This window comes from Alexandromys fortis, unplaced genomic scaffold (genome assembly GCF_014885135.2).
Source record: "Alexandromys fortis isolate MF-2015 unplaced genomic scaffold, M_Fortis_MF-2015_v1.1 scaffold_128, whole genome shotgun sequence".
Classification (NCBI taxonomy): Eukaryota; Metazoa; Chordata; class Mammalia; order Rodentia; family Cricetidae; genus Alexandromys; species Alexandromys fortis.
In genome coordinates, this window is record NW_026068012.1 from 92,835 (window position 1) to 115,398 (window position 22,564).

The following is a 22,564-nucleotide window of genomic DNA, read 5'->3' on the forward strand; positions in this document are numbered from 1 at the left end:
GCATGTAAACCTTCCAGTCTGGCCCCTGCATCACACACTGCATGTAAACCTTCCAGACTGGCCCCTGCATCACACACTGCATGTAAACCTTCCAGACTGGCCCCTGCATCACACACAGCATGTAAACCTTCCAGACTGGCCTGTACATCACACACAGCATGTAAACCTTCCAGACCGGCCTGTGCCTGCACACGGCTTGGCCAGAGGCTGAGTGCCAGCTCCTACTGCTGTCCCCCTGTAGTGTGATCCGCAGTCTCTCACTTGATCCTTGGCGCTCTGGACGAGGCTGGCTGAGCTACAGGCACGCCAGCTGCCACACCCAACTTCTACATTTGTGCTGCCATCTGAACTCTGGCCCTCACATGAGCACAGCAAGGATCTGTTGGGCCGTCTCCCTGGTACTGTATATATAACTTTAGGTGTAACTGTGTTAACACGTCAGATATAAAGGTGACCAAACGTTTGCTGTTGGGAGAGTCTCACGACTGTCGGGACTAGAACTGAGCCCAGCAGCCTCAGGGACGCACCTTGCGCAGCACAGCACGGGTCTCCTCGATGAAGTCAGAGCATATTTTCCGGGCCACACCCAAGCTTGTCTTCTCGTTTGCATCTGAGATCACTTCGCCAAGAAGTACCTTTTTCCAGGACGTACTGGAATCAGAATGTCCAACAAGATGAGTTCGGCAGGTCCCCCAGCTACGGGAGACAGCGGTCACCTGGCAGCATCGCACACAAGCCATGCCCCTCCCTGTTCCTCTGGGCACAGGAGGTTCGCCCCTAAACCTGTGATACCGCTGCAGTTCCTGAATGGAAGCCACAGTGTGGTCATCTGAATGTAGCCGGCCCCCACACGCTCACAGAGAATGGCACTATCAGGAGGTGTGGTCTTGTTGATGTAGGAATTATGTCACTGGGGGTGGGCTTTGAAGTTTGAAAAGTCCAAGCCAGGCCAGTGGCTCTCTCTTCCTGCTGCCCGCAGGTCTAGATGTGGAACTCTCGGCTCGCTCTCCGGCACCTTGTCTGCCTGCACACCACCATCCTCCCCGCAATGATGAAGATAGACTAGACCTCTGTTTAGTCAGGGTTTCTCTTGCTGTGACGAGACACTGTGACCACAGCAACTCTTATAAATGAAAACATTTAACTGGGGCTGGCTTCCAGTTTCAGATGTCATCATCGTCATGGTGGGAAATAGGGCAGCACACAGACAGACATAGTGCTGGAGAAGGAGCTAGGAGTTCTAAGTTCTATATCTTGATCTGCAGGCAGCAGAAGGAGACTGTGTACCTGTGTATATGAGACCTCAAAGCCTGCCTCACAGTGCACACTTCCTACAATGAGGCCACACCTACTCTACAAGGCCACACCTCCTAGGGCCAACTGTTCAAACAAATGAGTCCATGGGGCCATTCATCCTCAAACCTCCGCAGCCTCTAAAACTGTAAGCCAGCCCCAGGTAAATGCTTTCTTTTACAAAGTTGCTGTGGTCATGGTGTCTTCACAGCAACAGAGCACTGACTGCGGCAAGTGTCACCTACAGTCCACACGGCTGGAAACCAATTGTGAGACTTTTTCACGTTCTATGACCCACTTGCCTACATACAGTAAAAAATGATAAGACAATTGTGCATACATATTTTTCTATTTTTCTTTATCTACAACTAACTTTTTCTTAATTTTTTCAATATTTCTATATGCAATTATTTTTTAGAAAATTTAATTCCCATGGAAGTAAAACTGCTGTGGTGCCAATCAGCCCAGAACATGACTCAACTACATTTCTGGGATTAAGACCAGGAGGAAACTTACTTCTGAGTCCCCATAGAAAAGAGTAAGACGTGCCGGAAGAACGACAGAGCTGTGCCGGGGCTGTTCCTACTCACTGCTGGACACTTGCCTAACGTACTGGGCAGCAGTAAGGCAGCTGCTGTCAAATCAGTCCTGGGCCTGGAGGAGTTCCAGGGATGACCAGAGCACAGCCATGAGGGTGGACAGGCAGCTCTGAGAAGCCACTGGTAGTTCCTTAGGGATATTAAGGAGCCTAACCAGGGTGCATGTCTGCACTGGGGCTCCTCTACCTGCCTCCTCTCATGGAACAGTCCTTCAGCAGGGCTTCTAGATCAACCCCAGGAGAGAACTGGGGGTGGGGGAAACACGGGACCAGACAGGGCACAGTTATGTACTTGCTTGCTGCAAGGAAAACCCGCCTACTCAGAGACACGCCTCTGGTGTGCCCATGCTGACAGTGGCACCAGGTCACCAGGAGACACCTGGGGACAGCTGGCCAGAGTGCGGAGTACTCCTAAAGGCTGGGTGGGTACTCAACAGTGGCACCAGGTCACCAGGAGACACCTGGGGACACCTGACCAGAGTGCGGAGTATTCCTAAAGGCTGGGTGGGTTCTCACAACAGCAGCACCAGGGCACAGCCTGCTCTTCTGCCCTCCACTGCTAACTCCCCAGACAAACGCTTTTAATGTTTACCAAGAAGCAGGCACCGAGGAAAAGCAATGCAGGAGCCGGGCTGTGGTGGCACATACCTTCAATCCCAGCACTCAGGAGACAGAGCAGACAGATCTCTGAGTTCAAGCCCAGCCTGGTCTACAGTGAGTTCTGGGACAGCCAGGGCTACACAGAGAAACCCCGTCTCAAGAAACAAAGAAAAGCAATGCAGGTGAAACTTACAATTTCTCAGCTTCCAGACACAGCAACTTAAGAGCTGTGAGCAGCCTCCAAGACGGTCCATCCCATCCAAATGTCAGATTTCTACAAGAGAAGACCGACATCAGCAAATCTAGCACTCAGAAACGGCACCATGGCGAACACCTAAGGACCCTGGCAGTGGCTTTAACCAGGCACAGATGTTAGGTCACCTCCACAAAGGTCAAAGTAGTGTAAGATACTGAGTCTGTGGATTCTGTGAATAAAGCCAGGGTACAGGACAGTCTGTGGTTCATTCCACACAATGGAACTTGTGTTCTGACTCTTCTGGTATGGTTTTGCCAACTTGATACAAGCTAGGGTCACTGGACAAGAGGGAATTTCAATTAAGAAAAATCTCTCAGTAAGATCAAGCTATAGGTTTGCCTATAAGGCTCTTAGTGGTTGTTGGGGAAGGCCCCAGTCCATGGTGGGTGGTGCCTGCCGTCCTGGGCTGCTGGTCCTGGGTTCTGTAAGAAAGCAGGCTGAGCAAGCCACTGAGAACAAGCCAGCAAGCAGCTCCCTCCATGGCTCCTGAATCAGCCCCTGCAGGTTCCAGCCCTGCTTGAACTCCTGTCCTGACTTCCTTCAGAGACAGACTATGATGTAGAATTGTAAACCAAATAAACCCTATCCTTTCCAGCCTGCTTTTGATCATGGTGTTTTATCATAGCAATAGTAACCCTAAGACAGGGTGAAAAACCATTTTCCAATCAATTTCTGTAAGACATTGAACCTGGTTTAGGGGACCACAGCAAGAGGCCTGGTAACCACACCACACAGTTCACAGTGAGGCCTCAGATCATCCCGGAGAGCAAACACGCAGCTACCCCAGCCAGCAGCCTCACAGTTGCAAGCCATGGAAAACCATGATTTATACAGAAAAGAAGATGTCAGAGGGTGAGTTTGGGGGTCTGTCTCTCACTGCCCCTGACGCCAGTGGATGGGTTCTGCTAGGGGTCAGCCTAGCTTGTGATGATAACCCCACCTGAACATGACCCACCTCACGACATGGACGGGACTGTTTCAAGCTTGACTCTCACAGTCCACTCCTTGAGTGTCCACAACACCGAGCACAACTTTAGCACAGGGTAAGACCTAATAAATACCCAGCCATCAGCTAATACAGAGGCAGGACCAGAACCCTCAGTGTTTGCATGGAAATTCCAAAAGCACTCACTCTGTAAAGCCGCGCTCCTTCAGAATGGACATCTTCCTGTGCACCTGTTTGTCAGCTGCTGGGAGGTACTTAACCAGCGTCTCTAGGTCGGAGAGAGATTATGTCAGAGGACAGAACTCAGTGCATGCCCTCCAGCTGACTTCCCTCCCATGACCACCCCATATAATCAAGAGTGCTTCCTGACCCACACCAGTGTCCTCCTCAGGGCAACTCCCGAGGTCAGGGTCCCTGAAAAAATGTAAGGTTTCCAAGGCTGAGGGCAGAATGTGGAAAAGCGAGGTTCACACACACACACACACACACACACACACACGCATGCACACACAGACACACATGTACACACACAAAGACACACAGACACACATGCACACACAGACACATACACACATACACATGCACACATGCACACGCATATACACATGTGCACACACGTGCACACAGACACACATACACACGCATGCGCGTACACGCGTGTGCACACACAGACACACACGCACACACAGATACACACCACCACCACTAAGCATATCCACAGTAGAACAAGCCAAGACGAAGACGCCAGAGCCCCTGCTGGGAGACAGGGCCAGGAAGAGGCTGCACAGGAACACAGGGAGGATGGATGGCAACTCTGTCTGCAGCAGTCCACGATCAGCGGCTGCAGCCACACGTGAACATGTGAAAACCGACAAACGTTTTTGAAGGAGAGAGCAAACAAAAGATGTCTGTTTGGAAGTGATGATAAGTTCAGTTCTGCATTTTATAAAACAAAAACAAAACAGGGCTTTGGGTGTAATTCTGACAAAAAACGAGCCTTCCCTTTCCTTCAGTGAGGGACTTGCAGATGCCAGGCAACTCTCCTGCCTCTGAGCTGATCCTCAGGCCACTTCTAACCAATGTAGCTGCTGTTCAGTGATTTACCCAGCAACTGTCTGCAGTTAGAGCCATCGTACGGCAACTGCGAGACCTCGGATGAGGCCATCTCAGAGCTGGCTCTCGGACTCACTGTACAAGGCCCTGCTCGCATTTTCCTTTTAAAAAATTATTACACGTATTTATTTTATGTGTTGTATGTGCAACACATAAGGACAATTTGCAGCGATTAGTTCTCTCCTCCTCTCCTCCCTGCAGGTCCTGAGAATTGAACTCACACCATCAGGCTTTGTGGCAAGCCCCTTTACCCACGGACCCATCTCAGTGGCCCAGTTCAGGCTCTTCTATCTCTAATCTAAGAAGCATAATTGTCATTCTGCCTAGAGGGTGGACAGCATCTCTGAGAGGGTCTACATCCATCGGAGCCTACACATAAATACCTCGACTATATGCTGGGACGCTCCAGCCACTCACCCATGTGGGCTTACTATGTTTCTGCTCAGTACAGAGATCTGCATCCGCTCAGCTGTCAATCACTTCCTAAGCAGCTCTCCTCCCACTCCACCTTCTCAGTTCATCGCAGCCTCAGAACCAATCAGTTTTGTTGTCTTTACTGCAACATAGACATCCAATCAGCAGAGGCAAGGCTAGCGCTCCCTGAAGCCACAAGTGAAGGATGCCTTCCAGCCTCCTTCTACTACAGCAGGACCCGACACGACCTCAGGGAGCACAGCACTGACACCAACCTCCGGGGACAGGAACACAGGCATGAGGATTGCAGGTGGACACAAAGCCATACTCCAGGAGCAGCCGCTGGTTATCATGGGGGCCATAGCAGATAAACACTTCCTCGTGCTTCCGACAGCGTGAGGCCGTTCTGATCTCATAGCAGCCGGTTTTCTCATTGAATGCTGCTTTTACCTACAGGGGAAAGGCATAAGATTTCTCATTTTAGCCTAATCTCAAAGGCTCACCAAGTTACCATATTAACTGTAGTACCATGCAGTTTGAAATGCCCGGTGACAAAGCCGGCCACAGGTGGGGAACGGTACAGCTGCACTTGGGCCTGTTTCCTCATCTCACCTTTACCTGTTGGTGAGGGAGGAGGTCCAACCACGGGCTCTGAAAATGGCCAAACACATGGCCTCTGACTCTGGTCAGGAATGGAAGACAATGCGGTGGTGCTAAGACCATCGGTTGTCAAAAGCCGTGAGGCTGGACTTGGCCACAGTTTCATTTGTTTATAGTCCGTGAGCCTACAAAGGTCTTTTGCAGCTCTGGCCCTCAGGCTCCCATCGTCCAGCTGTGGTCATGTCCTCCCATGATTGTCTAGAAAATCACTGAAGTGCAAATGCCCACAAACACACCAGTAAGATCAAAGCGAAGCGGCTGGGGACTGAGCCCCTATGTCCAGCATCCTATGACCTTTCACCTAACACTGGACTCGCATGCTGGAGACTGTGGGAAATGCCTCCCAGGGCCAAGAAGACAAGCAGGACCTTCTGGGGTCTTCCCACTGTCGTGTGAAATGACAAGGTGATACTGATCTCTTCCTGGTGGCGTGTCTCTTAGGAGACAGCAAAGGTGCAGATCCCAAACCCTAAATAGGTTTCGGGTGAGCTGACGGAGCGCTTCCTCTCGGCCCTCCAAGCCTGGCCTTCCTCGGCTAGCCTTTCTCCCAGCACGCCATGCAAACACATTTATCTCCAGCGTGTCCAGTGAGGAAAGGGCTGAGGGAGAGGGCGTCGTGGCTATCATTAGGAGTTCTTTCATGGCCCGCAGACTCCTGTTCACACAGGTTCTCATCTGCTCCATAATCAAGCCTTGTCCTGGCCACTGAGGCTTCAAAGAGGAACAACAGAAGGCCACAAAGCCTTGAGTCCACTGGAGAGGCACAAACAATCCCCAGTCAGAACAAAGACACATGAGCAGACAGCTACACCACCAAGTGTAGAAGGGGTGGGGCAGGAAGGAAAGCTAGAAAGCACCCCGGTCCTGAAGGCTGGGAAGGAAAGCTAGACCACAGGGTCCTGAAGGCTGGGAAGGAAAGACGGTCTGGACTGAAAGGCCCAGGGGCTCAGCACAGGGCCCTGCAGGCCTGGAGAGTGATGCAGTACAAACGCAGAGAGCTTGCTAGAATTACATCAGGGCTGGGAACAAAATGTGGCTGCAGAAAGATTGGTCTAACACAGTTACCTGAAGCAGCTTATACCTCCACTACTTCATTCTCGACTCCACATGTTGGAATTCTAAAACAACAGGACACGTGTCCATGCCAGCTTCTCACCTGGACATGTGGGCTGTGGTTGAGCAGATCCAGGTAGGGAGCGAGCGCACATGTGTCTGGCTCCGCGGAAAGGCTGTCCTGCCTCGTGGACCGCAGGTACACAGCTCTGGTGTTCACAGTGCACCAGGCCCACAGGAAGGCACTGTAGCTGAAAATGCTGTCCACAGACTCCGCAAACAGAGGCTGCAGGGAGGCGAAGAAGGCTCTGGAGGAGGCAAACAAGTCCTGCACGTGGGCTCTCTGTTCCTCCGCCTTTGTCCTTAAAGGTTCGGGCAGAAGATCTACCACTTCTGGCTCCCAGCAGACCGGGCAGGTATACGAAGAGGGTAAAATGTCCAGGTAAGACTTCCAGAGGGACTGATCACCTAGGTGCTTCTCTGAGACTAAAAATGTGCACAGGGCCAGCAGGGGAGATGGAGGAGGCTTCCACCTTGTAAAATGAAGACAAATCAAAGGAATTAAAGTGTAGCCTCGGCCAAACAGTTTGGTTTGCTTCAGAGGAAATATGCTCAAGTTGTTGATGCTCTACCCAAGACAGAGGCATCTTTCCTATGGCTGTGTCTGTCCAGCGCACCCAACACGGTCTATGTTCTCTCCAGTGCACCCAACATGGTCTATGTTCTCCCCAGAGCACACCCAACACAGTCTATGTTCTCTCTCTAGAGCACATCCAACACAGTCTAAGTTCTCTCTAGAGCACACCCAACATGGTCTATGTTCTCTCTAGAGCACACCCAACATGGTCTATGTTCTCTCCAGCACACACTCAACACGGTCTATGTTCTCCCCAGAGCACACCCAACATGGTCTATGTTCTCTCTCTAGAGCACACCCAACATGGTCTATGTTCTCTTTTCCATCAATGCCATTTCTGTGGTTAGTAGGTAAGAGTCATTTTTCAAAAATTAAATAAAGAAAGAAAGAAATCTTGTTTCCAGCCTGGTTTTCCTGGTGAAAGCTTTTTTATTTCTTTCTCCCTATTCCCCCTTTTTTTCTGAGACAGGGTTTCTCTGTGTAGCTCTAGCTGTCCTGGAACTCACTCTATAGACCAGGCTGGACAATAATGTAGGATGCCCCTCTGTATACTGTGAATATGTTTTATTACCATTGGTTAATAAAGAAGCTGCTTTGGCCTATGGCAGGGCAGAATATAGCAAGGTGGGAAAGTCAAACAGGAAGAAAGAAGGTGGAGTTGAGGGATACAGCAGCTGTTAGACAAGCAAGATGTGAGGTAACAAGCCATGAACCTGGATAGTAAAAAGTATAGAATAATAGAAAGGGGTAAATTTAAGTTGTAAGAGTTGGTTAATAATAAGCCTGAGCTAACAGACCAAACAGTATGTAATTAATATTAAGCCTCTGAGTGGTTATTTTAGGAATGGCTGCAGGACCAAGTGGGATAAAAAACCTTCCAGTTACAGGCTTCAAACTCACAGAGATCCATCTGCCTCTGCCTCCCAAGGGCTGGGATTAAAGGTATGCCCCACCACCGCACAGCTGAAACTTTCTCTATAAGCTCCTGGGTTTCACCCTATAAAGACATATACTACAGGGAGGGTGAGGGGTAGAAAGATCCAGAGGTGCAGCATCAATCCAGCGAACACTGGCTTACGGAACTATTTTGATTTAAATTATTTATAGTTAAGCAATGCTTAAGAGTCATTTAATAAAGCAAGCCACATTCCAGTTACTCAGCAGGGCATTTGTGATTGACATCTTAGATAATGTGAAACAAAGCATCTCCACCACTGCTGAGTTCTACTGGGCAATGCCGACAGATAGAAACTGTCCGCCCATTAGACACTTTGAGCTTCTGTCCTAAACGTATGGGTTCTAATACAAATTGTGTGGCTGCATCTGAATAACTACTCACAAACAGCCCCTACGGCGTACACAGGCTTCGCAATGCTAACATTCCCTTTTGAAGTCCAGATTCCCACGTTACCCACTTCTACTGCAACCTCTGAGTGATTCAGAAAATAAGGATTCAGAGCACCCTTGCCTCTACACAGGCCCATAAAGAATGGGGGCGGAGGCTTGGGTTATGTAACAGCACAATCTTTGGTTGAACCCTCAAAATGTAGAAATCACTTCTGCTGAGGTTCTCACTCTATGCTCAGGATACCCTCAAACCAAAGCTCCTCACCATGTGCCCTGGAACAAGGATCTCAACCTACACTGCCTGATCACCTTCACCCCTAGCTAAAGCCAACTCCTCCCCAGTGTCAAATCCCACACTGCCTGCTCTCCTTCATCCCTAACTAAAGCCAACTCTTCCCTAAGGCTAAATCCGTTCACAGCTGAAGAAGTCAAGCAGGTACAATAGGGTCAACCAAGACAGGGAAGAAGCATCTGCAAGATGCATCATGTACACCATTCCATTTCATGTTCACTTCTTAGTAAATAAGAACAGGGTTCACACCCGCACCCCAGGCAGCCTACTCAAGACCTTAGAAACACAGTTCCCAGTGAACTAAGAGCAAACCTAGAAGAGAATAAATCTTTCAAATCACACCAAGTGTTTCTAGGCTGGACAAGAGCATGGCCATCTCATGCCGTGTCAGTCATGACACATCTGCAGTGGTAGAAACTCTCAAGGAACCGTTCACACTGGCACCAGGGGTGCAAGGGTCACTAACTTCTTGATATAGGGCCCTATGGAGCTACGAATCACACCAGCTGTGCAAGGTGTGGTCACTTACTTCTGGATATAGAACCCTACGGAGCTTCAAATCACACCAGCTGTGCAAGGTGTGGTCACTTACTTCTTGACTTGGGCCCTACGGAACTTTGAATCAGACCAGGTGTGCGAGGTGTGGTCACTTACTTCTTGATGTAGGGGCCTAAGGAGCTTCGAATCACAGTGTCCGTGGTGAGCAGACAGCTTTCAGGCAATGAAATAATCATCTCTCCCTCCTTGACAAAGAGAAAGTAGAGTTTAGGACACCTCAGCTTTGCAAACACGGAATAGCATCTTTATATATCAAGAGCCCCCTAGAGTGCAGACAGAGCAGGCCTGGCTCGCAATAAGAGAAGCACAGACTATATTAGGGCCATTCCTATGCTAGACTCTGTGGAAGTAAAATCTTTGCTTTACCAAGACAATCAATGATAATTAGCTTGGCTTAAAAATTAGCTGTGATTAACAAGAGACCAGCATCACTGAAATAAACCTGGGGAGTACTTCCTCAGCACCAGGACATAGAGGCTGTGGTCCAGTGGGGAATCCTTCAGATGGCACTGGTTTGAAGGCAGGAAGGGATCACAGTGCTAAGGCTCAGCACTGTGAGATCCATGAGAGGTCACTGATGAAGGTGCAGCCTCTGCTGCAATAGAAACATCATGACTGAAGAGGCCTTGAAGAGAAGTTGAGGTTTGGCGATGTCAGAAGCCAGGAGAGGCCATTGGTAGAGATACGGCCTCAACTTCAGCGGACACTCCAGCGTATTAGAGAGCCAGGAGAAGGAGATGACCACGAGGACAGCAGCAGGTGTAGAGTGAAGCTGGCCTCAGCCTACAAAACAAGCTGCTATGGAGGGCAGAGCCCAGAAGATATGAGCCCCAGGCCAGACAATGAGCGACACAATCCCGGGATGCACTGCTGGGCTCTGATTGAGCATGGCTGTTTTTAAGCCTTGGTTCTTCCCTTTTGGACTTAGGAAGTATTTTTTTTTTTCCTCTAAGTCCCAAGAATTTTGTTTATTGTAACAAATATTTTCATGGCTCAGAATTTCTTTGAAACAAATAAAACTAAAACAGCCGGAATAAAGTATTTTTAAAAATAAAAGAATTCAAACCACCAAAAGATACATTTTATATAGTAATAAACAAAATATAAAAATGGAAGCCAACTGAGAAAGACAACTAGGTAACAGATATAAGAACTTCTGACTTTGCCTGTGTGACTTCTCTTTTCATTGCTGCACACCTAAAACAGGTCTGATGAGAATTAAAACAGTCTTGCAAGACTTACTTAGGTGTTAAAGAAAATTAATGAAAATGTGTTTAAATATTTTAGAAATAATGTTAACAAAAATCTCTCTCTATACTTCGTCTTGCTTCAGCCTCTTTCTTAAAAGACTGCATCCAGTTCTGCACATGGATAGCACAGCTTTCCCTGACAGCACACTTCCACTTTACCACAGTGTGATTTACAGGAGAAGTGTTACCCACAGGAAAAGAAGAATTTAACATGGTGGATAAAGGACTGCAATTCATTCATTCAAATCACGCATCATCGTTGGCCTGTATTTTGATAGTCCACTTCTTCTCAAGCCTCACTTTCAGATCATATTCTATTCTGTGATGTTTCTTATCAACACTAGAAGGCTCCACTTCTGTGAATACTTGTCTCAACAGCTATTTCCTTGAGTGGATCTTCCTGAAGAAGGCTGCCCCAGCGAAGAGGCATGTCTCACCTAGCCATGTCCAGGCCCCAGAAGAAACCCTATTGTCTTCTGAAAAGACAGGAATACCAAGAAATCCATTTATCTAGTTACTTACTTACTTAGTTTTGAGACTCGGTCTCTTTATGTAGCTAGCCCTGACTGTCCTGGAACTCACTCTATAGAACAGACTGGCCTTGAATTCAGAGATTTGCCTGCCTCTGCCTCCACTAAGGTGAGGGTCGCCAAGCCTGCCCTTGAAGCTTCCTGAATTTGCCATTACAAACGCTATCATCCCCCCAGAAAGCAGTGCTAAACTAGGAATGTCCTCAGCTCCTCGGAGCTCACAAGATGTGTGCTGTCTTTGGCAGGCTATACTCTTCACAGATGTGCAACTCTGAACAATGTTCTCACGTGTCCCTCACATCCGCATACAAAGCAGCAGCTTCTCATGGATGAGCCCAGGATAACACTTCATTTCACAGCATCTGTCCTTGGAACTCTTCAGGATGTTAGCATTTGCACAAGGTGAATAAAGCACAATATTAGGGCTGAGGCATAAGGTTTGTGACCAATGGCAAGTTCTGAAGAACTTGCCTCTCATGATCACAAGCTGTCAGGCTCCTGATCTCCTGGCTCTCCAGAGAGCAGTGGAAGAAGGGTTTATGCCTGACCAATGGGAAGATGACTGGAGAAACCTTTGCTTCTGCTCAGCTCCTGTGTCCAGAGCTGCAAGGCATCCTGAAACAGGGAGCAGAATGGGCTAGTGACGGTGTATCTGTGGCTTCTTTTCCAATACTGTTTCATATCATGTGTTTCCCGGGACCTCTGCAGTGTCCGTGTTGAAACAGCAGACCAGCGAGATTGGACACCTATATGTATCATGTCTAATAGATGTTAAATCTCATTTAAGCTGCCAACTGGCTCATGGGAAGCAGCTGCATCTAACAGACCCGGTCATCAAGGCCTGGACCTGACCAGGAATGGTAACATTCCCTCCCGCTTCAGTCAAAATCTTCTCACAATGGCCAAAGAACCTCTCTAGTTTGTCCTTAATTCCTGGAGGGCCACACCCCCGACTGTGACATCAGACGGCAGCAGCCCCAAGAAGAGGTGCTGTCATGGTCCCTGCAGAAGGCAGAGCTACAATGCAGACGTACTTAGAGGTGGGAGCCACAGCAGGCTGTGAGGTCTGGGAGGAGGGCTGCTAGGCCCAGCGCCAGCTGTCACCTGCCTGCTGTCCTTCTCCACCAGCTGTCCATCCGTCCAGTCCTCTTACCACAAGGACTACTCATCCAGCTTGGTGCCCAGCCCACTCCTGTCTCTGCAGCTGCCTCAGCTTGTGGGTCTGCTTCACTGTGGGGTACCAGAATGCCACAGTGGACGAGGGTGACCATCAACTTCGGGTCAGCCAAGATTCCAAAAGATAAGGACCATCACAGCGTAGAGGTGACAGCTCTATAGAGGGTGTCGTTACCCAAGGTAAAAGCTGAAGGCCTGGGTCCCTGCACTTAGGAGAAATCAGGCCATGGAGGAGGAGAGCAGCCAAGGTCCAGAGGCAGCTGGGGGAGGAGGGAAGGCTGTGTGCCTGGTGGTGCTATTTTAACCAGTCCTTGATTTTTCCAAGGTTTACACTACAGTGTTACCAGGGAATCTTGGAGAGAAACAAGAACAGAAGAGCTATGATTTAATGATGGCCTATTTTTGTGTCAGGGTGATAGTGGTTAGTTTTTGTCAACTTGAAATGAACTAGAGTTACGTGGGACAGGAGGCCTGCTGTGGGGTGGCCTGTGGGCACCCCTGTAGGGCATTCTCTTCATTAGTGACTGATGTGAGGGCACATCCTACTGTGGAGGATGCGGCCCCGGGCAGGTGGTCCCATACTGTACAAGAGAGCAGGTGGAACAAGCCATGAAAAGCAAGACAGGAAGCGGTTCCCGTGGTCTCTGTTTCAGTCCCTGCCTTCAGATTCCAGCCAGAGGCTCTACCCTGACCTCCCTCGAGGATGTACTATTAACTCATTCCTCAAGCTGCTTTTGGTCAGTGTTTCTCACAACAACAAAAAACTTGAGCATACTCATTATAAAATATGTATAATATATAATACATCAAATATACATTCAGGATCTGTACCTTCCACTGCATATAACATACATCTCTACTTTCAAAAAGTTTCATAAAAACACACATCTTAAAGTGCCTGGGCCCAGGTACTGTGGCGGCATACACCGGAACCCCAGCACTGCAGAGGTGGGAGCAGAAGGATGGAGCATTTGCGACTGGCCTGAGTTACATGCTCAACCTCCAGCCAGGCTGGGCTACGTACAAAAACCCTACCTTAAAAACTGGAAGGAGAACAGCCAGCGTGGCTGTGACTTCACAGTCTAGGCATGGTCCCCCCCAAGCATGGCTGCACATGCCAGCTACGGCTCTCCTCCGTGTAGCTACGGCTCTCCGTCCTAGTGACAGCCTCGGAAACAGAAATACTCAGGGGGAGCACTTGCCACACAAGCCTGGTGTGAGCTCAGCCCCAGAGCCCGTGTAAAACAGGACAGAGAGAACCAGCTCCAGAGCTGTCCTGTTCCACACATGCACAGTGCCGTGTGATCACACACACACACACACACACACGCACGTCATCAAAACACACACGAATAATCTTTATTTTAAAGTGGTTTAAGTAAGAAAAAGTAGAAATACTGCACCCTCGTATGGCTCTACTCATGAGTACTGGACTACACACTTAAAAACGACAAAAGAAAACAACAGCATTATAAAATTACAGCACAGAAATGTACATTCTTTTGGCTGAACACACATACAGGACTAAGTTGAGATAAATTAAGGAATTTAAAAATAAACTTAGGGAATTGGCTGTAGCATGGTGGCAGAATGTGTGCTTAGCCTGCGTAAGACCCTAGGTACAAACACCAGCACAAAAACATTTTGATAAACAAATTTATGTGATTTAAAAATAAATAAATTGATTTGTAACTATTGAGAAAAATGTATAGTGGATGGTACTTTTAAATAGCACAAAAAAAAAGAAACAAAAGAAAAAGGGGACCACAGAGATGAGTTACATCATCAAAGTCATTTTCCAGGCAAGGAAACAGAAGCTGGAGGCCTGAGCCATGCTGTGGGATGGGCTCTAGGGCCAACTCCCAGCATGTTCCTGCTCTCCGGCACAGCACACATACCAGACAAGAGCAGCCCACACCACCATCACAGACCCCATCTAGGCTCTAATGTGCTACAGTACACTCAGCACCCTACCCGGGCTGACTCTTCCTCCTAAGCGTTCACTCAGAGAGCACAGGGCCAGGGAAAAGACAGCAGGCCTTCATACCTTGGCAGCCCCTGGGGCCAGACCATCCTCAAAGGGAAGGGCAGGAAACCAGCACTCCTACCATCCCCTCCTGCAGTTCAAACTCAGAGCAACGGACTGAAGGTCGTGTCCTGAGGACAGATCATCTGTCCCCTGTATGCTTGTTTAAGTGACAACAAACCACGCTCAATGCTGTGTCAGCAGAAGGACTTGGATGTCTGTCTTTACACAGCAAACCAGGCTTCCTTGGCATAATCCTAACCAACATATCTATTTGGTAAGTAAGAGATATGGCTGCACAGGAGAAGCACATTTGATTCCCTTCATGCGAGCAACATGCATGTACATACATACACACACACACATGCACACCCCCCCACACACACAAAGCAGGGGTCAATCTTGAACCCCCGGGATAAAGAAGCTGTTCTCACCTGCAGTGACGTTCTGCTCATCAGCCCTCTTCCTGTTCCTAGAAGAATCAAAACATGGAGAGGTAAATCCTACTATACCTTGAGATCTTGGGGGCCCCCTTGAGGACTAAAAAAAGGTCCTAACAGTGCCGTGCTGCAGGTAGGTCTCTTGGCTTTCCCTCCCAAGGAGATGGGATCAGGAAGCTATTCTAAAAGATGACCTGGCCTCTCTGTGGGTTTGTGTTCCTGGAACAGCAAAGCTGGGTTCTAGGTCAAGATCTAAGGACCTTGACACAGGGACAATGCTGACACTTCCCAGGATGAGCTACAACCTAAGAAAGTGACTCAGTGACCAGGCTTTGACATACAAACACAGAGTTAAACGTCCTGTCCTTGGCTGACAATATAGTTCACACCAGTGGAGACGTTGACCAAAGACGGTCCTGTGAATGTTGTCAAGAACAAAATGGAGGCATTTGTGTCAAACCCTGACAGGTGAAGTCAGAGAGTCAAAAAGGGAGACACTTCATACTTAATTGTCTTACAATAGGAACTAGCACAAACTATTCTGCTAAACTCTAACTTGACATCATGACATCATGACGTCATGAGAAGACACCTGCCCAGCAGTCAGTGTCCGACCCTAGACTCGCACTGCCCTTGGGATTCTGTGGCTGTGGACAACTGTTTCAGAATAACTACGTAACCCTTCCAGTTTACCTTAAGCCCTTCCCCCTTTTGCCTCCCTGAATGTATCCACAGTTCACTATGGCAAACATCCAGCTCTATAACCTACAAGTGACAATTATCCTCTGTGTTGCTATTCAGACTGGCAGCTCGAATCTTCCAGAGCCACCATGTGCAAATGGCCCACAGGGAGAGCCATCATGTCCACCTCTCAGCTGGGGCCACGTGGGAAATCAGTCACCCTGGGAGGTAAAAGAAGTAATGAGCGGCAAGAGGGAAAGTGGTCGAGCGTGTGAAGAACAATGGGTCCCAACTGCAGAACTGTCTCTGCTACACCAGACCCTAGTCCTCCCGAAGGGCACATTGTCTGCTCTGCAGATGCCACCCACCCATGTCCATAGGACATTGCCCAACTTCTGAGAAATAGATCCAAACTAATGCCAACTTAGCCTCCATAAGAAGCTATCAAATTCCAGAAAACGGTAACCTGCCTCGGTTCAGATTACCGTGGGAGCGGGCAGAGTGCTCCTCCAACATGAGAGAAGAGACCCAAACTGCCTGAGGGACAGTATTTGCTGAGGGCCACACCAAGGGTCCCTCCCCTGGAGCCACACCATGGCACAGAAGAAGCACCTCAAGTGTGCCTGAAGCATGCTGCACCCTCAGATAACTGTACCCTTCCTGGGCCCGGGACAATCCCAACCGCCTGCACGGTTCCCCAAACACTGCTAAACCTCAAGGGATACGGCTGAGCAGTCCTACGGTCAGAACACAAGTGTCGTGCCTTTGAGGACTCAGCCCAGGTCTTTCCTTCAGGCTGAGGTTCCAGGAACACCCAAACTTCTAACTTAACAGTCTCAAGTTTTCTCATTTCAAGGCTGACCGCTTTGTGCTGGCTCATCAATAAGGAAGTCCGTGCCTGGGTGCGGCATATTCGCCTAATAGTCATCAGCTCTCTGTCTAGCGGTGGGAGCCACAAAGTATCCCCCTTCTACATTATCATGCCCATTGCTACTGCCATCCTTCTGGTCTTGTGTGTGCAGTCATTTCCACGAGAGACTGTTTCACAGCACAGCAGACATCCTGGTTTCCGGCTCTTACACACGTTCTTCCTCAGAGACATTCCCCGAGCCCCAGATGCAGACACTGTGGTGTAGATGTGTCTGCTGGGGCTGGGTACCCATGATCTCTGCAGTGCGTCCAGTTGTGGTCTCTGAGGCGGTCTGCCCTAAAGTGGGTGGCAGCACACTTACATCTGAGGCTTTGGAGATAAGAACCACTGTTTACCTTCCTGGGACTGGGTTACCTCACACAGTGTGATCTTTTCTAGGTCCATCCATTTCCCTACAATTTCACACTTTCCTTTTTCTGTACAGTTGAACAGAACTCCACTGAGCACACCACCATTTTGACTACTCGTTCATCCGCTGAAGAACATTCAGGCCATTTCCATTTCCTGGCTATTGTGGCTAGAGCAGCAATGAACACGGCTGAACAAGGATCTGTTGAGTCCTTGGGACATATGCCAAGGAGTGGATACAGCTCCGTCATATGGTAGATTCACCTTTTCAGTTTTTTTGAGGATTCTCTGTACTGGTATCTGGAGTAGAAGATCCATCTGCCTTCCTGCCAGCAGTGAATGGGGGCATCTTTCTCTACAGCCAGCCAGCATGTGCTGCCAGGTGTTTTGTTGACATCAGCCATTCTGACCGGGGTGAGACGAAATCTCAAGGTTGTTTAATTAGGGTTCCCCAAGTGCAAAGGAAAATGAGCACTGTGAGGTGTGTCCCTCAGGTTCAGGTCACTGGTTCTATCGGTCACATGGGCTCTTTAAAGACACATCTAACGCTGCCCTCCCACAAGTGCTAAGACTTTGTCTTCACATGTTGTCCTTATTCATGGCTACATCTACTTCCCTTTTCTTTTTTCTTAAATTTGAGAGAAGGTCTCATTATATAGACCAGGCTGGCCTCAAACTCACAGAGATCCGCCTGCCTCTGCCTCCTGAGTGCTGGGATTAAAGGCGTGTACCACAGCTGGCCTCATGGCTTCATCTTTCTTACTTTTATTATTCTCCATCTTCAAATGTAAGTTTTCTTCCTCATCTGTCATTCCCTTCCACAGAAAAGCAGAGTAAAGCACAAACGGCAAAGCCCAAATACAGCAATAGATGTGCTTCCGGAAATGACAGAGCCACTGCAGGAACCACCCCTGCCTCCCCCCACCCCGTCCCTTGCCTTCCACACGACTCTCACCTGGAAAGCAGGCAGGTACTAAGCCTGTGTCTTCAAACTTCCTATCTTTCAGCCATCTTTTCAGCTCTATAAACTCAGGTCTGTGGCTCTCGTTCACTGTCAGGAGAGGCAGGGACACACCACATTAACAGCGTTGTATCAGACAGGCAGATCACAAAGGGAATGAATCTCGCTAAAAATGAAAATGATACACACTAAACAGAAAAGTCATTTGCTATATGATTATTTCAATACATGCACAAAAATATTTGATAAAAATCTAACATCAATCTGATAAAAATCACCAGAAGGAAGACAGAAGGAAATTTCCAAGCCAGATAAATAATATACAACAAAAACACTGGTAGGGGGTGAGATGACAGGGCAGGGGCTATGGCCATTCCCAGCACCACCATGCAGCTGCCACACTAACATGGAAATGTAATGAGTCTGTCTCTGCCCAGCAAGCCAGCTCCCAAACAATAACACTGAGAGTTACCGCAGAAGCCCGGCCTATAGCTCAGGCTTATTCCTAACTTGCTCTCAAGCTGAAATTAACCTGTTCTATTGATCTACATTTCACCATGTGGCTTTTTACGTCTCTTTCATTCTGTATGTCCAACTCCTTCCATGTCTCATTGGCATCTCCTCTGCATCTCAATGATCTCCCCTACTTCCTCTCTCTGTGCCTATACCTCCTGCCTAGCTATTGCCCATTCAGCTCTTTATTGAACCAATCACAGCAATGTATCTCCACACAGTATACAAATAGCCTACAATAGTGAAAAGTTAAGTGATCTCCTGTAACATAAGGAACAAGAAAAAGATAGACATCTCTCATTTTACCTCAAAAAGATAAAAGCTATTTAACCAGTGTAATAAAGGAAAATAAATAAAAGAACCAAAGTGGGGGACAAAACAAAATTTTCAGAACACATAAGTATAATCATGGAATATCTAAGAAAAATATCAAAACAACATATGAATTTAGCAAAGTTGTAAGATAAAAAATCAATATATAAAAACTTAATTATATTTACATATATTAGTAATAACTAAAAAAAATCAAATTCCAAAAATGCTACTAAAATATAAATTTTGGATTGGGGGGGTTGTTTTTTGCTTTTTGTTTTTTGGGTTTTTTTTTTTTTTTTGAGACAGGGTTTCTCTGTGTAGCCCAAGCTGTCCTGGATCTCAGTCTGTAGACCAGGCTGGCCTCAAACTCTAGAGAACGTGTCTCTGCCTCCCAAGTGCTGGGATTAAAGGTGTGCACCACCACTGCCTGACAAAATATGAAATTCTTAATAGAACCAAATATATATGTAGATGTTTGTATAGATAATGACTTATACATCAAAAGCTATAAAATACTGCTGACAACAAGTAAAAGGTACATAATAAACATGACTTTTAGATTTTATGTTTCTTTTAGATATATACTGAAGATCTCATGAGAGCTGGAAATGGAGTCTAAAGTGAACAACCAGGGTTAGAAGACACAGTGTGGGGCTGGAGAGATGGCTCAGTGGTTAAGAAGTCACAGGGAGGATCTTCATGATGGTGGCTTTATGAGAGGGGACTGAGGATGTATCTCAGTGGTACAGCGTGCACTTATGCCTGAAGACATAGATCTGATGGCCAGCACCCCTTTCCAACAAAAGTAGGAACACAGATGTCCTCACCACATGAGGAACCAAGTCATCCAGAACCTTGATGCTACATTTTCCAGCCTCTACTACAAGTTATTCTGCTTGATATACTCGGTCTCAGAGAGAGAGAGAGAGAGAGAGAGAGAGAGAGAGAGAGAGAGAGAGAGAGATACTGTGGTAGCTTATATGTAATGGCCCCCATAATCTCATAAGGAGAGGCACTATTAGGAGGTGTGCCTCTATTGAGGTGGGTGTGGTCTTGTTGAAGGAAGTGTGTCACTGTGGGGGCGGGCTTTGAGGTTTCCTATGACCAAGACACTGCCCAGTACCTGGACCTACTTCCTGCTGCTGTCTGCCTGTCCACTGCCACACTCCCTGCCATGGCAAAGAAGAATTGCATCTCTCAACTGTAAGTCGCCACCTCAATTAAATGTTTTCTTTAACAAAGAGTTGAGGTGCTCAAAGTGTCTCTTCGCAGCAATAGAAACCCTAACTATAACGGAAATTGGTACCGGTATTGCTGTGATAGGCCTGACCATGCTTTTGCTTGCAGGACTTTGGACTTTGGCACTTTGGGTTAGGAAAGCAGTGGAATGCTTTAATCACTGCTTAATAATTCATATGAGTAGGAACAGGGAAGACAGTGGTGCTAAGCGTTACTTGAACTGCTGGGGGCTCAAGAGATTTCAGAGGAGAATTTTATTATGTTGCCTAGAGATCGTTGTTGTGATATTTTGGTGAAGAATGTGGCTGCTTTGTGCCCTTGTCTCAAGAGCCTGCCTGAGGCTAAAGGGAAGAGTTTTGATTAATGCTGTGTGAGCAGACCCTCCTCCACACAGGGCTCTCCCACGAGGAACACTGTGAGCACACAGGACCCCTCCCCAGTCACCTCCTCTGGAGTCACAGCACCGTCTTCGCCTTCTGACTCTCCCCGTTCTTCCTCTTCTCTTCTGCATATTAAAACGAGAGCCCCTGCGTCGCTCAACCTAAAATAAGGAGAGTCTCAGCCCTACTCACTAGGTGGATGAGTAAATATACACATACACATTTTGGTGAATGTTTTCATTTTTTTAAAAATCCTTTTCTTAAAAGGTGTGTACACTCTTAAAAGGTGTGATAAATCAGGATCCCTGCAGTAACAAATAACCATAATGTGTCCTCTAAACCTGTGGGTCACTTGGGTCTCAACTATGGAGGTCACGGAGGTCCCACATCATATATCCTGCACATCAGATATTTATAGTACAATTCATAACAGTAGCAAAATTACAGTTATGATGTAGTATGGCACAAATTCTAATAGGTATTACTAATAAAAACCCACAGTCAGACCGAGGGGTTAATGCTGGAAGATCAGAGAAGCAGAGCAATCAGGCATTAGAGTTCTTACCTCTACCACTGCTCAGACCAAAGGAGCGATCCTGTTCTGACTGTTCCTTAGACTGACTACTTCAGACTGAGGCCTCAGACTGCATCTCTGAGCTCTGGTCTCCTCCTGCCTTGTCTTCCTCTCTCCACCCAGCCACATCACTCCTGTCTCCCTAGTGCTGGGATTAAAGGTGTGGGATCCCAAGTGCTGAGATCAAAGGTGTGAGCTCTGTTTCTCTTTGAGACTGGATTCAATCTAGTGTATCCCAAGGTGACCTCGAACTCACTGGAATTAAAGATGTGTGCCCCCACCGCCTGGCCTCTAGTGGCTTAGCTCTGCGCTCTGATCTTCAGGCGAGCTTTTTTTGTTAAAACAAACAAAATAGCACTACAACATAGCAGTGAGATAATTGTATGGCAGGGGTCACCACAACGTGAGGAACAAGGGTAGCAGCATTAAAAAGAGGAAACAAAACCATCTGGAGGTCCTGCTGACTAGATTCTCACAGCTGACTTCCTAGACGCAGCCTTTTGTGACTTTCACAGTCCAGTGCCAGCTAACGTTGATGCCAGCAGCGCTCAAGGACACACGGGAACTGGAGACAGGGCTCAGTGAGTACGTACATAGCATACATGTAATGCACAGATTTCTGTGAAGGCAGAACACCCACACACATAAAATAACAATAAATACCAAAAAGAATACACAGTCCTTGAGGCACCCATCAGCTCAAAAGTCTTAGAAAGAAGAAATAAACCCCCATCAGTGTCAACTAGATTTTTAGACACTAGGGTCTAGGAATAAATATAACTACGTTAGAGAGAAAATGAAAACCAAGATAGGAACATAAGCCGGAGATGAGCAGGAGACAAAAGAATAACTACTGCTTTCTACATTAGTCTCTCGAAAGCTTTCCAAAAAGGGAAAATCCAGGAAATACAGGCAACAGAGTGGGAACCAACTGTAGGAATTAACAGAAATTAATGCAAGCATTTTTGGAAGATGTACGCTAAGACATAAAACTAAACAAGAAATAGTGAGGAAAAATAAAGTTGAAGTCGGGCATTGGTGGCACACACCTTTAATCCCAGCACTTGGGGGGGGGGGGCAGAGGCAGGCAGATCTATGTGAGTTCAACGCCAGCCTGGAGTCAGTTCCTGAACAGACTCCAAAGCTACACAGAGGAAACCCTGTTTCTAAAAAACAAAATAATAATAAAATTCAGGAAAATTCTAAATTAAAAGATGGGGGCAGCTGGAGAGATGGCTCAGTGGTTGAGAGCTCCTGCTGCTCCTACAGAATCCCTAGTGCCCAAGTGTAATCCCAGTCCTAGGGGAGCTGATGTCCTCTTCTGGCCTCCACACGCACTGCACGAACTGTGTGTAGGTAAAACACCTTTCTTTATACACAAGATAAGACAGATCCCTTTGGGGCCTGCCTGGGGGGGGGGGGGACAGAGAGAG

At 47.7% G+C, this 22,564-nt stretch overlaps 1 protein-coding gene and 1 long non-coding RNA gene across 16 annotated transcripts in view; both read right to left on the reverse strand.

The window, feature by feature from the left end:
• The window catches only part of LOC126513577 (uncharacterized), a 3,575-nt gene extending 3,057 nt beyond the window's left edge, over positions 1-518 (reverse strand). The window contains exon 1 of the long non-coding RNA XR_007595386.1: positions 11-518. This is a non-coding gene — a long non-coding RNA (uncharacterized lncRNA). The remainder of the gene's footprint in view (positions 1-10) is intronic.
• Positions 1-22,564, reverse strand: part of Setd4 (SET domain containing 4) — an 83,320-nt gene that overhangs the window by 59,046 nt on the left and 1,710 nt on the right. For 5 of the 15 annotated variants that reach the window (XM_050162008.1, XM_050162010.1, XM_050162007.1 and 2 more), the window contains exons 2-9: positions 18,105-18,200; positions 15,184-15,221; positions 9,864-9,952; positions 7,037-7,466; positions 5,496-5,670; positions 3,880-3,961; positions 2,685-2,765; positions 528-651 (exon numbers count right to left, since the gene is read on the reverse strand). In XM_050162008.1, coding sequence (XP_050017965.1) covers positions 528-651; positions 2,685-2,765; positions 3,880-3,961; positions 5,496-5,670; positions 7,037-7,466; positions 9,864-9,952; positions 15,184-15,221; positions 18,105-18,200 — 1,115 coding nt within the window. Of the gene's footprint in view, positions 1-527; positions 652-2,684; positions 2,766-3,879; positions 5,363-5,495; positions 5,671-7,036; positions 7,467-9,863; positions 9,953-15,183; positions 15,222-15,958; positions 15,983-18,104; positions 18,277-20,621; positions 20,719-21,122; positions 22,526-22,564 lie in introns of those variants that run through there. The other 10 variants (XM_050162009.1, XM_050162013.1, XM_050162012.1 and 7 more) reach the window with 7 other exon arrangements.